Source organism: Mytilus trossulus, chromosome 3, assembly GCF_036588685.1.
Source record: "Mytilus trossulus isolate FHL-02 chromosome 3, PNRI_Mtr1.1.1.hap1, whole genome shotgun sequence".
NCBI classification, from domain to species: Eukaryota; Metazoa; Mollusca; class Bivalvia; order Mytilida; family Mytilidae; genus Mytilus; species Mytilus trossulus.
Window position 1 is genome coordinate 57,180,947 of NC_086375.1, and position 14,234 is coordinate 57,195,180.

A 14,234-nucleotide genomic window follows, 5' to 3' on the forward strand; every position below is an offset into this window, starting at 1 on the left:
GCAAAGGTTTGCGTTATATCGAAAATGTTTGCGTTGTAACGCAAAGATGGATAGAAAAAAAATTAAAATGTGTGGCACTAATACGCTTCCGTACCTAACACTTTAAAAGATAAGTTCAAAAAAAAATATAATAATCTTCCCAGGACTGTTAATTTTACAATAAATTAAATAACCTTTTTTGAATTTTTTCAAGGACTCTGTCATATTAGTTATTAGAAAATAGGCATTAATTCCATGTAAAGTCATTTTATTTTATTCTAGCATTTTAAAGTTGGGAGAAATAGTTCATATGCAATGTTTCCTTATGCAAGGTTTGATTGCGGTTTCCAATTGGGTCATTGCATTGATTAAAAGAATAAAATTTCAGTGGGTTAACTTAGATTAAAAAAAAATCTTTTTAAGTCAAACATATAATATGATAAAGGTCAGATAGAAATCAGGAAAACCGTTGATGCGAAAAGACAAACGCGTGTTCTCAAATATGTTTGTCGTAATTATATTTTGCAGAAAACGTAGTTATGAACAAAAAAAGTAAAACTGAAATAAATAGTATAATGAGGGCGAATTAAAAACCTTGGATGTAACTTATCAACGTGTGCCCGCATGTATTCCTATATTTGTAGTTTTCAAAAAACGTAGGGATAAACATAAATAAAAACTTAAAATTTTGAATGTTTCCTAAGTACTACTTCTGGCAACATTGAAACACAGACAAATTTAAACATTTCAGTTTGTCCCTTGGTGTGTATTAAAAGCTTGAATATTCAAATAAGCTTTAAATATACCACTAATATCTCGGATATACAATATCATTGATGCAAACATTTGTATCATTAAGTGCACTGTTCATAACATAAATATATAAAGTTTTTCGAAATACTGAGAGTTTTATTTTCCCTGGTATAGAAGAGAAAGATACCAGAGGGACAGTCTAACTCATAAATCGAAATATACTGACAACGCAATTGCTAAAATAGAAAAAGACAAACAGACAAATAATAGAACACAATACACAACATAGAAAATTACAGACTAAGCAACACGATCCTCACCAAAAACTTGAGGTGATCTCAGGTGCTCTGGAAGGGTATGCAGATGCTGCTCCACATATGACACCCTTCATGTTGCTCATGTTATTACAAACCTGGTAAATAGTCTTACTTCGGTAGGTCATATTCGTGAAAAAAGGAATGGGATTGTAGTTACGACATACGGAACATATCCGATAGCATCTATGAAAGGGTTATTCCATACCGGTCAACCAACTTGTGATGGCGTCCGTAAAATATACGAAGGGATGATTTCAAATTCATTATTTGGAACTGATGGTTAAATAGCTTCCTTGTGAGCAGCAACCCTCTATCAAGGAAATCATGATAGGAAGTACAAGCCAAGGAATATCGTGTCAATTGGGAGATATATACTCTGTATGCAGGTGCTGCTGGAATGTTGCTACATAGAAATGGAATGTTCACAATTGGGAAGCTAAAATCATCGCTTTTGTCTTGTTTTGTTTTGTTTTCAACCGACCCTAATTGTCAACTTCTATATGTAAGTCAAGATATGAGGCCGACTTAACTTTATCTGGTGTATCTTTTATCTCTAGTTCGATGGGTTAGATGTGTTCAACATCGTCACCATATGTTGAACTATTTAGTGAGAGAACATGAACATCCTCGGAAAGTAAAGTAATAGGATATTGCTTACTTCTTATCTTTCTTCGTAAGAAGTTCCTGTATGAAGTCAGACTTATAGCAATAAAGAAATAAGTCGACAAGAAGTGGGACACAATTGGTTCCTATTGGAATGCCGACAATCTGCTGAAAAACACGTCCTCCGAACGTAACAAATATGTTGTCAATCAAGAATCAAGCATCTTGAAATTTCAGTTTCAGCGATTTTTTTGTTTGAATCAGAGTGATTCATTACAAAGCAGAATGTATCCGTCCCTAAGACAAGATACTTGTATCTACGTTGACCATTCTTTTTTAGAAAACAAAGATATACTAAATCTTTCAATTAGAGAATAGGTCTGATGTGACAATGTATACATGTCTAGCGAAAATTTTTACATCATCTGATTGTCAATATTAAATTTCTCATTCATCTCTTTATTTTGAGCAAATTCCTGACACGCTTATAACTTAAAAAAAAGCATACCTAAATCTCGCTTTTTCCCCCGTCAAAGCTGGGAGTCTATTGTAGTTTGTTTGTTATACTTTTCTTTGGTCAAACAATCGACCATATTAGGGCTGTATAGTCAGTCGAAGCCGTTAAAAACTGCCAGCTACACAAAATTAGTATGCATGAATTTGAGTGTTGTAGGGGAGGCAACACTTCCTAAACTTAAATTTTATTGTGACTTCTTGCTTTTTCAATATACGTAAAATTAATGTCTACAACTGAATTTATCAAAAGTCTGAAAATTACACCCAGCAGCATACATTTTTTGAGTAAGTTCCAATTTTTCAATGCCGACAAACTTATGTTCCTCAACGGGATTCGAACTCACATCTTTCATATACTTAGAATAATTATTGAATTTGTAAATATTCATCTTTCCATCATGCAATGAAACAAGGTCACTTAGCTTATTTCAATATTCAAGCTGTTAGTACATACCAAGAGAAATACTGAACTGCATAAAGTTTATATACGTTAACTGATGTTGACAGATGTCCAGTGATAGGAAAAGCTCACACTGGGCCCTTGATTTATTTGTGTCCAAAAGAGAATTTAGTTAAAATTATTTATAAAAAGTCCGCCTCATAACAATAAAGAAACAAGTCGACAAGAAGAGGGGGCACACTTGGTTCCTATTTGAATGCCGACAATCTGTTGAAAAACACTTACTCCAAACTTAACAAATATGTTGCCAATCAAGAAATCAATCATCTTGATAATGTCAGTTTTAGCGGATTTTGTTTGAATCAGAGTGATTCTTTACAAAGTAGAATGTATCCTTCCCTACGACAAGATACTTGTATCTACGTTGACCTTTTTTTTTAGAAAACAAAGCAATACCAACTCTTTCAATTAGAAGATAGGTCTGATGTGACAATGTATACATGTCTAGCGAAAAAATTACCAGGTTAATTGGTGATTTTACATCATCTGATTGTCAATATTATATTTCTCATTCATCTCTTGATTTTGAGCAAATTCCTGCCATGATTATAACTTTTAAGAAAAGCATACCTAAGTCTATTGTAGTTTTTTTTTGTTATACTATTCTTTGATTAAAGCAATCGACCATGCGAGGGCTGTATAGCCAGTCAAAGTCGTTAAAAACTGCCAGCTTTACAAAATTAGTATGCATGAATTTGAGTGTTATAGGGGAGGCAACACTTCGTGAACTTAAATTCTATTGCGACTTCTTGCTTTTTCAATATACGTAAAATTAATGTCTACAGCAAAATTAATCAAAAGTCTGAAAATTACACCCAACTGAATCAGAACTTATTTTTTTATGATCAATTTGAGTCCTTCAACGGAATTCAAACCTTTGATTCACTTATAATTGAATTTGAAAATATCTTGTACTTTCCATCTTTCCATCATGCAATGTAACAATGTTCCCTAGCTTATTTCAATATTCAAGCTCATAATATATACCAAGAGAAATACTGAACTGCATAAAGTTTATATAAGTTAACTGATGTAGACAGATGTCTAGTGATGGGAAAAGCTCACACTGGCACCTTGATTTATTTGTGTTCAAAAGTGAATTTAGTAAAAATTATTTTTAAAAAGTCTACAATGTTGGAGAGTTGTGATTGTTAAACATGCATTTATATCCAGGTAAGCAATACAGCAGTTTTTTAGAGGTTCTATTTAAGTATTTTATCTTTACACCTCAAGCTCAAGCAGCAGTAGCTTTAATGCGTAATTATATGTGTCCCTTTGGCAGGGTTTTAAATGCACTCTACAATACAGATCACAAACCCAACCTATATGAGCTAAGGATATGACAGCACATGACAATATATGGATTGATTCAAAATGAAAAGCCTCCTGATTTTTACTTACTGAGTACAACTAATATTTTATTGGAAGATGGGATAGACAGATGACAGACTTAAACCAGTATACCTTCTCTTTTCGCAGCATGTATAATAACCATAAGGAATACATAGGAGTTTTTTGGACTATCAAAACAGTATTTTATCTCTAAAATTAAAACTTTCTTTTTCCCCAAAGTATATTTCAGAAAAGTTGTGTCAAGACATGAAATATTTCTTTATATTTATCATTATTATCATATTTTTTCTATGCTTAAATGTATTCATAGTATATTCCATGTATTATTCTTTATCTATTATTCTTTGATGAATGACTCATCCAAATAAACTGCATTCTTTCTAGTTGTTTCAAAAAAATCCATTCTTACCAGTAAAATCTGTTCATACCTGCATTCTGTATTCAGATGTTTGATTCTGCAAATGGCTTGTATAATAAGGTATAAATTGGTGTAAATAGAATTTTAGTTCAGAAAGTGTTACTGAGAAAAGGAAGTTCTGAAATTGAAACTTCTGTACAAAATTGAACCTTAGTATGAAACTACAGAAAGTTGACCCCAATTTGCTAAATTCCTCTCTACAGTACTCTTTGAATTAAACAATTTAAGCTTCTTTTAATGATTTATTATAATGTTTAACTGAGTCACATGTAAAAAAAAACCAATTGTTTAGTCATCATTAGCTGCCATATCATTTTCAAAGTTTGAGCCATAATCTGAGGGTCCTGAACTTAGTACATCTACTAACATATGTTTCGGTATTTCTGATCCTCGTACTTGTAATGTATAGCATGCTGTTTCTACTTTCTGAAGACTCTGTCTTAATGTGCTCAGTTTCCTTCCAATTTCACGTCCACAGTTTCCAAATGACACAAAACCAGACTGCATTAATTGTAAAAAGTCGCGAACTTGAAAAGGTGTATCTAAATCACCCTTCCCTACACTTCCCACAGCAAGTCGCATTAACTCTCCTGTCAAATCAGCTAGCCCTAAAAAATACTCAGTTGGTGGTACATGTACTTGTACTTCTCTTAGTTCTTTATCCATTTCAGATTCATTACAAATGACTTTACACTGAGTGTCAGGAATTTTAGTCTTATCAGAATTTCCATCCTCAGTTTTTTGTGTAGTGAGTTGTGAAAGTTCATTATCTATTCCATCCACAGATGAAAAAGAAGACTTGAATGTGAGGTCTTTTTGTACTTCTTCTAAAGTAACTAGTTTTTTGTTCTTTAGATAATGATAGAATGAAACTGCTTCAATGTATTCTTGTAATCCTTCAAGAAAGAATAAATTATATTGATCAAAAATATTTATATGTCTTTTACCTATATCACACAATTTCTAAAAAATAGAATATTATTTATTTGTATTAATCCACACTTAATTCACTTTTTACTCATGTTGAATTTTAGGGATACACCTAAGAATGACATGTTCTTACTCTTGAAATTTTACACAGATCTTTAAAATATATTTTTCCAAATAGAAAGAACAGAGATATACTGAAACATTTTGAATCACTTATGGTGACAATATGGTCCTACATTGTGTTGATACTAATATTTTGATCATGCTTTTCTATGACAGCTTATGAAGTTGTTACACTAAATCCTTCAGGTGTACTGATTAACATATAAGGCTAGGAAAATATCATACTTGAATTAGTTGATTTTGGGCCTTAACTAGCCTCCAATAAATATGAATAGTTTTAGCTCAGAGCTGTCTGTCGTTTGTTAGTTGTTTTAGGACTATGTACTGATCTGATAAGCCAAGCCCTTTCCAACAGATTATAACTGATTGTTTTTTATGTTGTGTTGCTTCGCCACTGTCAAAGATTAGAAGTGAAAGGGGAAGAGAGCTCACAATCATGTTAAAGCAGGCCCCCAATCCTTGTGTGCCTATTCCAAGCCAGGAACCTGCAGGCCAGTAGCCAGGAATTTCCAAGGGGGGTTCATTGGACTCACAAACTCGACTTTAACAGTCACAATTCAAACAGAACATTGACTTTAACAGTGCTTATTTGTTTTCAAAGGGGGGTTCGTCCGAAACCCCCTTGGCTACGGGTATGACCTGTGAACCAGTGGATGTTGTTAGTTGCTGACCAGCATGCGTTATTCATCCATTGTTGTTATATAATCCCAGCCTTTGCATTGCAATATTTGATATGTGAAATACAATTGCTGATTGTGTATTGAAAGAAGGCCCGTCTCTTCTCTCCTTTGTGTAGAAATTTTATTGTTTTCCTAATATCTCACAAATTCTACTTTTCATGAGCAGTCTGAATGCAAATATGGACAGAAACCTATTTTTTCTTAAAAATACCTGGTGAATAAGCTCTCAGAAACTTGTATGGATCTTCTTGGTCTAGTTCCTTTGCTATTGACAACAGTTTGGTGTTCTCTATGGTCTTCAATTTCTCCAAAGCTTCTTCTAGTATTTTGATGTCAGGTGAGGACCTTGTTAGAAAAGATAAACTATCAATAAGATTTATGGAGTAAATCATTAGTTGTTTTTTGGCTTTGGACTAGATGTCAGTTAATGTTAATGCGAGTACTCTCAGATATTTAGTTGGTGTCTTTTTATTTTTTTGGGATGTAGAAGTTCCTGTCCACTTCTATTCTTTACCGACTGTTCAAGGGCTGTATAGCCAGTCAAGGTCGTTAAAATCTCCCATCTGTGATTTTGTTAGATGTATTTCTAGTTGTATCCATCTCATGAGTTAAGCCAACTGATTTTATAGTTTGTTCTTATGCTGTAAGGTAACACTGCAGTTCAGTGGTTGTTGGTTTCATGTGTGTAATACTTTTTTTTAATTTTCTAATTGTTTTGTTATGAATTAGGCTGTTATTTTTCTCATTTGAATTGTTTCATATTTTTCATGTCAGGGCTACTAAAACCATAGTGTATTGGGTTTTCTCATTATTGAAGGCTGTATGGTTATTTATGGTTTGCTTACATCTACTTCATTTGAATTTTGGTGGATAATTGTCTCATTGGCAATCATTCCACATCTCCTTATTGTTATATCGAAATAAAAAATAAAGTTAGAAGTTTTCATATGAAATGAAAACAGAAAAAATGTAGGATCATATACTTAGTTATACCTTTGCTCAGCAATCTATTTTACTGAATTTACACAGTACAAGAAACAAACTTTATAAATAAATATGAGCTTAAGCACAGTGATACACACAGTACTAGAGACAAACTTTATAAATAAATATGAGCTTAAGCACAGTGATACACACAGTACTAGAAACAAACTTTATAATGAATATGGATAAGTCTCTTATAGTACTATATATTTTTTTACAAATTTCAACATAGGCGCTTGTCTCAGAATTTTTCCCCCTATTTACCTTTATATAACATATGTTAAGGTATATAGGGGAAAAGTTGTGAGACAAGTGCCTGTGCTTTACAAGAAAAGCTTAAACCAATTATTATCTTTATCAAATAACTTGTTGACACAGACATATGGCATTCCTGTATGTTATCTAAATGCCTGTAAAACAATTGTATAATGCAAATGACTACCAGTATATTTAGAAAAATTCCGCGGAACCCAGTGTCTTGCCTACTTTTGCTGTAACTCACAGGCTCAACAAAAATGAGGAAAACAATAAATAAAAATATTCCTCTTGATACTATCTTTTGATTGTAAGAAGCTTCTGTCCAAGTTTGGTAAAAATTTCAGGATAGTTATGAATTGAATAAATATTTTAAAAACTTTAACTGCAGACTGTATGTAATGTTAACTGGAAGAAAAACTAAGTCCATGTACTGTTTACATGTATAAGTAAAATACAGATACACAGGTACAAATGTACCAAATATATTATATTAACAAAATTTCCTTTCTAGATACTAGCTTTTGATAATAAACAAGCTTCTGTTTAAGTTTGGTACAAATTTAAAATAGTATAAGAAAGTTATTAAATTTTAAAAATAATTAACCACAGAGTGAATGTTTTATTTCCTGGCAGAAAACCTAAGTCCATTTAAAAGTATAATACGGAAAAAATGGATTTATTTTTTTACAAAATTTACTTCTGGATACTATCTTATGATCATAAACAAGCTTCTGTCCAAGTTTGGTACAAACCCAGGATAGTTAAAGAAAGTTGTGAAAAATTTTCAAAAACTTTAACCACAGAGTGAATATTTGTGGACGCCGCCGTCGCTGCCGACGCAATGTAGGATCGCTTAGTCTCGCTTTTTCGACTAAAGTCGAAGGCTCAACAAAAATGAAAGGTAGGGTTTTCTGAAAACAGTACAATGTTATGTTGTAGAAAAACTTGTTTCAAACTTAATGTGCTAGAAACTATATACATGTATACAAGGATGAAAACACAGAAGGTTCCAAAAATCCAGACATTTGGAACAATCCAATATTTTGAAAGGGAATATTCATGATATTGGATGAGGACCAGTTACCGTCAGAAATTCTTATATTTTATCAAATAATTTTAAACAGGAACTCTATGAGAAAACATTCTTTTATCATACAAGGGGTTGCAAAAAGATAATTTCATAGCATCCTACATGTACCTTTCATTCCGCTTAAAACAACAAAAAGCTGGTTATAAGTATTCCGTTTTTGCAGGAACTTTTAAGTAATGATCACCAGTCACAAAATTTACATTTAAGTGTGGCATTAGCGTTACCATTGTTATATTTTGTTGTTTTTTTTGTTTTGTAAGTAGAGAAGTAGTTAAGTGATGGATTGAACCAAACACATTGCTATTACCCAGTAAGTCTTTGTAGCAAGAAAATGGTTCGTTTACTTTCTATAGTGACATCTCTACTTAGTTTTACTAATCTTTCATGTTTATCATGTTTGGTGTCCAGTTCTAACTGATACTGTCTAAACATAGCTACTGCTGGACAGTTTTCATCAACTGTTGTTGAAGCTTCTGCTTTTCTTTTTCTTTGTGCTGAAAAATAAAATACAACTGATCTAGGCCTGCAACTTTTAAATTAATAAAAATGTTGTCCCTTAAAATTACAAAACAGCTTATTAACTTAGATAAATATATATATTTACTTTCAAAATTAGAAAATGTGTATTGTAAATATATTTTGAAAATATAAATCATAAATGTATTATTACAACAACCTATTGTTATTTACTAATAAAGCTGTAATCAGTATATGCTGACACATTCCTTAAATTCAAATTCAATTATGATATTGACAATAAATCAGTGGTTGTCGTTGGTTCAAGCTTAAGTCTGTCATATTTTTTGGTGGATGGTTGTCTCATTGGCAATAATACCACAAATCTTATCTACATGTATATAAAATTATAATTTTATGGATTTTGACAAACAGGCTAAAGTATGATTCAAATGAAAATTGACAAATAAAACCCCAATTAGAAAAACAACCATTGACAACTGTCAAAAGAACTAAATAGTAAGGTAAACTGCTGTTTATGTTTCATTTATTTTATACTATTGAGCACATTTCATTGAAACTTGGTATATAGTTTCTGTCTGGGGTTGTTTTTTCAAGAGAATGACTTGTACATGTACACAACAGCCCATGTTGATTTTGCTTTTTCCACATGCCCATGTAAGCCAAAAAAGTGTCCCATGAAATTGTGTCTTATAGAACATTATTTCACAGTTTGTCTGTGAAATTTTGTTCATGGGACAGAATATCACATTTGTAAACAATAAAATAGTGTCTCCCTTAGTGAAAAATTGTCCCTAGTACTTGCACATAATTTCATGGATGTTTTATAAAAAATATGTCACAAAGGACAATATTTCATAGTGTAGCTATTTTTTTCTGTCCCTAAAGAAGGGAAATAATTTAGAAATCATTGAAATTAGTTAAATCATAATTGAAATCTAAATAAAGACAACACAGATGTCAACAAAAAGGGAAAGTGATAAATATAAACAGCTGTATGATTATATAAATGTGTGTGATGGTCTCAAGAATTTGAAAATAATGATAGGAGATCATTTAGAAGGAACGCAAAGCAGTTCCAAATTAAAAACAATGAAATGTATTATATACATGTTGAAAACACAAGAGAAAACATTAAAACTTGTAATTCATAAGGACAAATTGAAACAAGATCGAAAGGTATGTGCAAGAAGAAACGGCAATCAAGCATTTATGAATATTATTCATGACATTATTGATCTTGTTAAAAAGGACAATTCAAAGATGTTAAAACAATTCATAGATTCCATACCTGCCAACTTTTCCAAATGCCCATGGGGGTTTTGCATGCAAGATGGCTGTCATAGTCCTAAAAAACCTTCAAGGGGGCCTGCAAATACATTTTAATGTTATTTTTTGGCTTCTTCAGACTTTCATAAGCTGAAAGTCATTTTAAAATTAATTGTTTTGTTTAAAATGTAGACAAAATTGCTCTTTCAAAATTTCAATTTGGGAGCCTCCATGAGGGAAATCCCCTGCAAATAGTGACAGTTGGCAGGTATGAGATTCCTATTATATTTAAAAACAAATGTCAATTTAGTCTTATTATTTTTTGTTAATTTTTTTTTTTTGGTATTTAATAGACAAGACTTTTATGCAATATGGACATGATTTCACTATGAAAGATGTCCCACGAAGGTCACAATAGAATCTCTTGTCAAGAGACACTTTTACATAGAAATGGACAATATTTTATAATAAAATTATGTCCTGGACCAAATTTCATAGGTTTTATCTGTGAATTTTGTCCATAGGACATCATTTCATGGGAGACACTATTTAACCCTACACCCACAGTGGACAGCCCAACAGTGCCCACGTGCACTCTAGCTTTTTTGTAAAAATACTGATTACAAATGCATATCTGCTTTTTCAATTGTCAGATAGTACTTTTGCAAGTCTTTTGATTCAACAAAAGAAATGGCATGCCCACTAGTCTTCTGGTTGGGCAGAGTGGACAAGCCAGAAATTTTGCCCACCCAGTGCCCACTCCCACTGTGGGCAGGTGGACAAACTGATGGAGAGAAGCTCTACTGTGATAGTCGACTTTGGTATATTTTTACCCCCTAATTGATAGGATTTCAAACTCCTGTGGGTGAACGCCTGACTCATTATAAGCTGGATATATTGCCAAAAAAAGGTTTTCAATCAAGAATCATCATTAAACTAAATTTATTATATGTTTTACAGCTGAATAAAGTATTGCACTGAGAAAGACTGCATGCCAATCAGTAGCTTTCTTTAAATACTTCTTTGTACCTGGCATTTTTTCTTTTATGTTTTCAATTTGGTTAATTTCAACTTTTGTTTCCGGTTCACACAGTGCTGCCCTCTGTTAACAAATAGTAAATTTGGATAACGTCGCCCTATTTATCATTTCACACCTTACATTTGTTTTTTACATCCTATTTTTAAAATGAGATTCCTGTTATCTGTTACTTGACACTTTTAAAGAGTTCACTGTTTTTTGACAGTATTTGTCTATCTAAATATCACAATAATACTGATCGAGAGAAATTCAAAACGGAAAGTCCCTTATCAAATGGTAAAATGAAAAGCTCAAACACATCAAACGAATAAACAACAGCTGCGCGTCATATTCCTGACTTGGTAGAGACGTGTACAAAAAAATGAGTCTTCACTACACAGCGATAAAATCCTGAACCAAGAGGCAGGCTGACGTTGGCTTATAAAAGAGCAATTATAATTTTACTTCAAATTAGGTGGCCGATTGGGGGTTGAGTAGAACTTGGTTGAATGGTCGTTTCCTGAACAAAAATGTGTATTAGTTCCTATAAAATGCACGTCATATTTAACACCGGCGAAGCTTATAAATGATCCAAAATTAGAATTAAAAAAAATATGCAAGACTATGGCAGAGATTCGGGATTTGGCACAGGTGCAACAATGCGGCAGTGTTCGTTAAACATGTTTGTGTGGTATCTCAACCCTCCTCTATAACTCTAACCAATGTAGTTCATCTCTGTCTCCTATTTATAATTCATCCCTTCATATACAGGAATTGCCACTTCTGATCCAGCTAAAACCATGTCCAATCCAAAGATAAAAAACAATTATCATAAGATGACATTCACCCAGAGCACCTGAATGGAGTTGTGAAAGATACAGTCCGGTTTGCAATTCGGAAAATAATTGAACTGTTTGGCTTGATAGAAGTGACCGAGGACTTGGTTCTCAAATTGATGCCAAATTTGCTAGTCTTAGACTTCAGAAATGTAAAGATGGACAAATGGCTTTTCTATATGATCCTATATCAGCTCAGAATTCTTGGGACTTTAATTGAGATTGTAAAGGCGATATATAGTTGATTCCCCTTGTGACGTGAAACCCTACAAGGTATTTTTGATTTATACATTGGTTTTAATGATTTGCAAAAGAAACCAGAAAAATCAGTAAAAAATTTCAATTCCTTTTTATACATTTAAAAGCTGATCCTGACATGTATGTTACAATTTATTTTTATGCCCCACCTATGATAGTAGAGGGGCATTATGTTTTCTGGTCTATGGCTCCGTTCGTTCGTTCGTCTGTCCGTCCGTTCGTTCGTTCGTGCGTACGTCCGCAGGTTAAAGTTTTTGGTCCAGATAGTTTTTGATGAAGCTGAAGTCCAATCAACTAGAAACTTAGTTCACTTGTTGATTATGATATGATCTTCCTAATTTTACAGCCAAATTAGACTTTTGGAATCCAATTTCACGGTAAACTGAACATAGAAAATGAAAATGGGAGTTTCAGGTTAAAGTTTTTGGTCAAGGTAGTTTTTGATGAAGCTGAAGTCCAATCAACTTGAAACTTAGTACACTTGCTGCTTATGATATGATCTTTCTAATTTTAAAGCCAAATTAGACTTTTGATCCAATTTCACATTCCATTGAACATGGAAAATGATAGTGCCAGTGGGGCATCCGTGTACTTTGGACACATTCTTGTTTTTTTTATTTATTAAAGTCTCACCACTTATTAATAACATTATACATTTCAATAAACATATAAAACATTGTGTATAACATAAAATATTGGATAACATTTATAAAACATATTAATTGTATATTAAAACTAACAGTAAAATATCACTTGCTTAAATACTAAAACACATATGCCTCAATGTCTCTGGCGAGGGATCGGACTCTCTCAGTCGGCATTAGGTAACCGCGATAATTATATCAGTTTCAAACAAATTAAATCAAACCAAATCAAATAAATTTACTTGTGTAAACTCCTGTACAGAAATGATAGCAGCTGACATTTACAAAATACAAATACATATACCGTTGAAAATTTAAAAAAAAAAAAAAAAAAAAAAAAAAAACATATTTTCTCAATGATAAGAGATACATATTTTATATCCACATTGCGAGGACGTGTTATTCGTACTATATTGTTAATTCAAGCTATAACAATAAGCTTTATTACTACAAAAGTTCTTTATAGCAACATTGTGTTTGCTTTAATTGCCTGAAGTTGTTCAAATCATACATATCGCTTATTCCAGCTACACATACAGTACTAATAAAATGAAACTTTTCAAAATGAAACTAAACCTATCTATCTTGTTCAGACATATTAACAAAAGATGGAACTTTGTCACTTAAATTACAAAAGAGTACATTTCTATTTAATTCAAACGCTTTACATTCAATGAGGAAATGCAATTCATCTTCAATTCCATCCTTGCAAATTGGACGCTGAAATTCTCTGTTCTAAAGGTGACCTTCTAGTATACTCTACCAACTTCTATTAGTAATTTGCTATAACAATTACTAATTCTGATTTCAGTTACCATTTTAGAAATAACACTTTTGTTAAGGTCCACTGATTAGAAGATATTTTTCTAATTCAAAATTATTAACTTTGCGGCATTTTCTTAGTTTATTACCATGACTTTCTTTATTAGAATCACAAAAAAGAGGCTGGTATGATTTTATGAATTCCTCTTCTAAATTCTTTTGACTGAAAAAAGTAATTTTGTCTTTCACATAGTATTTTGATTTTCGCAGACATGCTGAAAACCAAGTTCAACTAATAACACTTTTAATTTACTACAAAATCATTCGGAAAGTTTAAGTTTTCATTGTATGCTTTCTTTACCATACTCTCACTGTCCATTATTGATATGAAGCCAGAAATTAATAGTTATCTAACAGGATAATTTCGTTATCATAATGCTCATTACAAGCATATCACTCAAATTACAAATACAGAAAATAGAATGTGATTATTATAGTTACACATA

General features: G+C 32.2%; 1 protein-coding gene across 2 annotated transcripts; it reads right to left on the reverse strand.

Annotated features, from left to right (window-relative positions):
• Window positions 1–4,635: 4,635 nt before the first annotated feature.
• Window positions 4,636–11,341, reverse strand: LOC134711937 (translin-associated protein X-like). Of its 2 annotated transcripts, none has more exons than XM_063572957.1 (4): window positions 10,233–10,291; window positions 8,772–8,958; window positions 6,344–6,477; window positions 4,636–5,295 (listed from the first exon to the last, which is right to left on the reverse strand). In XM_063572957.1, the coding sequence occupies exons 1-4, from the start codon at window positions 10,267–10,269 to the stop codon at window positions 4,688–4,690; spliced, it is 966 nt and encodes a 321-aa protein (XP_063429027.1). In that variant the 5' UTR covers window positions 10,270–10,291; the 3' UTR covers window positions 4,636–4,687. The 2 variants fall into 2 exon arrangements, with proteins under 2 accessions (XP_063429027.1, XP_063429028.1); XM_063572958.1 differs by lacking the exon at window positions 10,233–10,291 and adding an exon at window positions 11,240–11,341 and having other exon boundaries at window positions 4,638–5,295.
• Window positions 11,342–14,234: the final 2,893 nt, after the last annotated feature.

Excerpts from the sequence above, each read along its gene's own strand:
- LOC134711937 (XM_063572957.1), bottom strand. The coding sequence starts at position 10,269 with ATGCAAAACCCCCATGGGCATTTGGAAAAGTTGGCAG. Across the intron at positions 8,959-10,232 it reads GCATTTGGAAAAGTTGGCAG|CACAAAGAAAAAGAAAAGCA; the intron begins GTATGGAATCTA and ends TTTATTTTTCAG. Across the intron at positions 6,478-8,771 it reads TTGCTACAAAGACTTACTGG|GTCCTCACCTGACATCAAAA; the intron begins GTAATAGCAATG and ends TTTTCTAACAAG.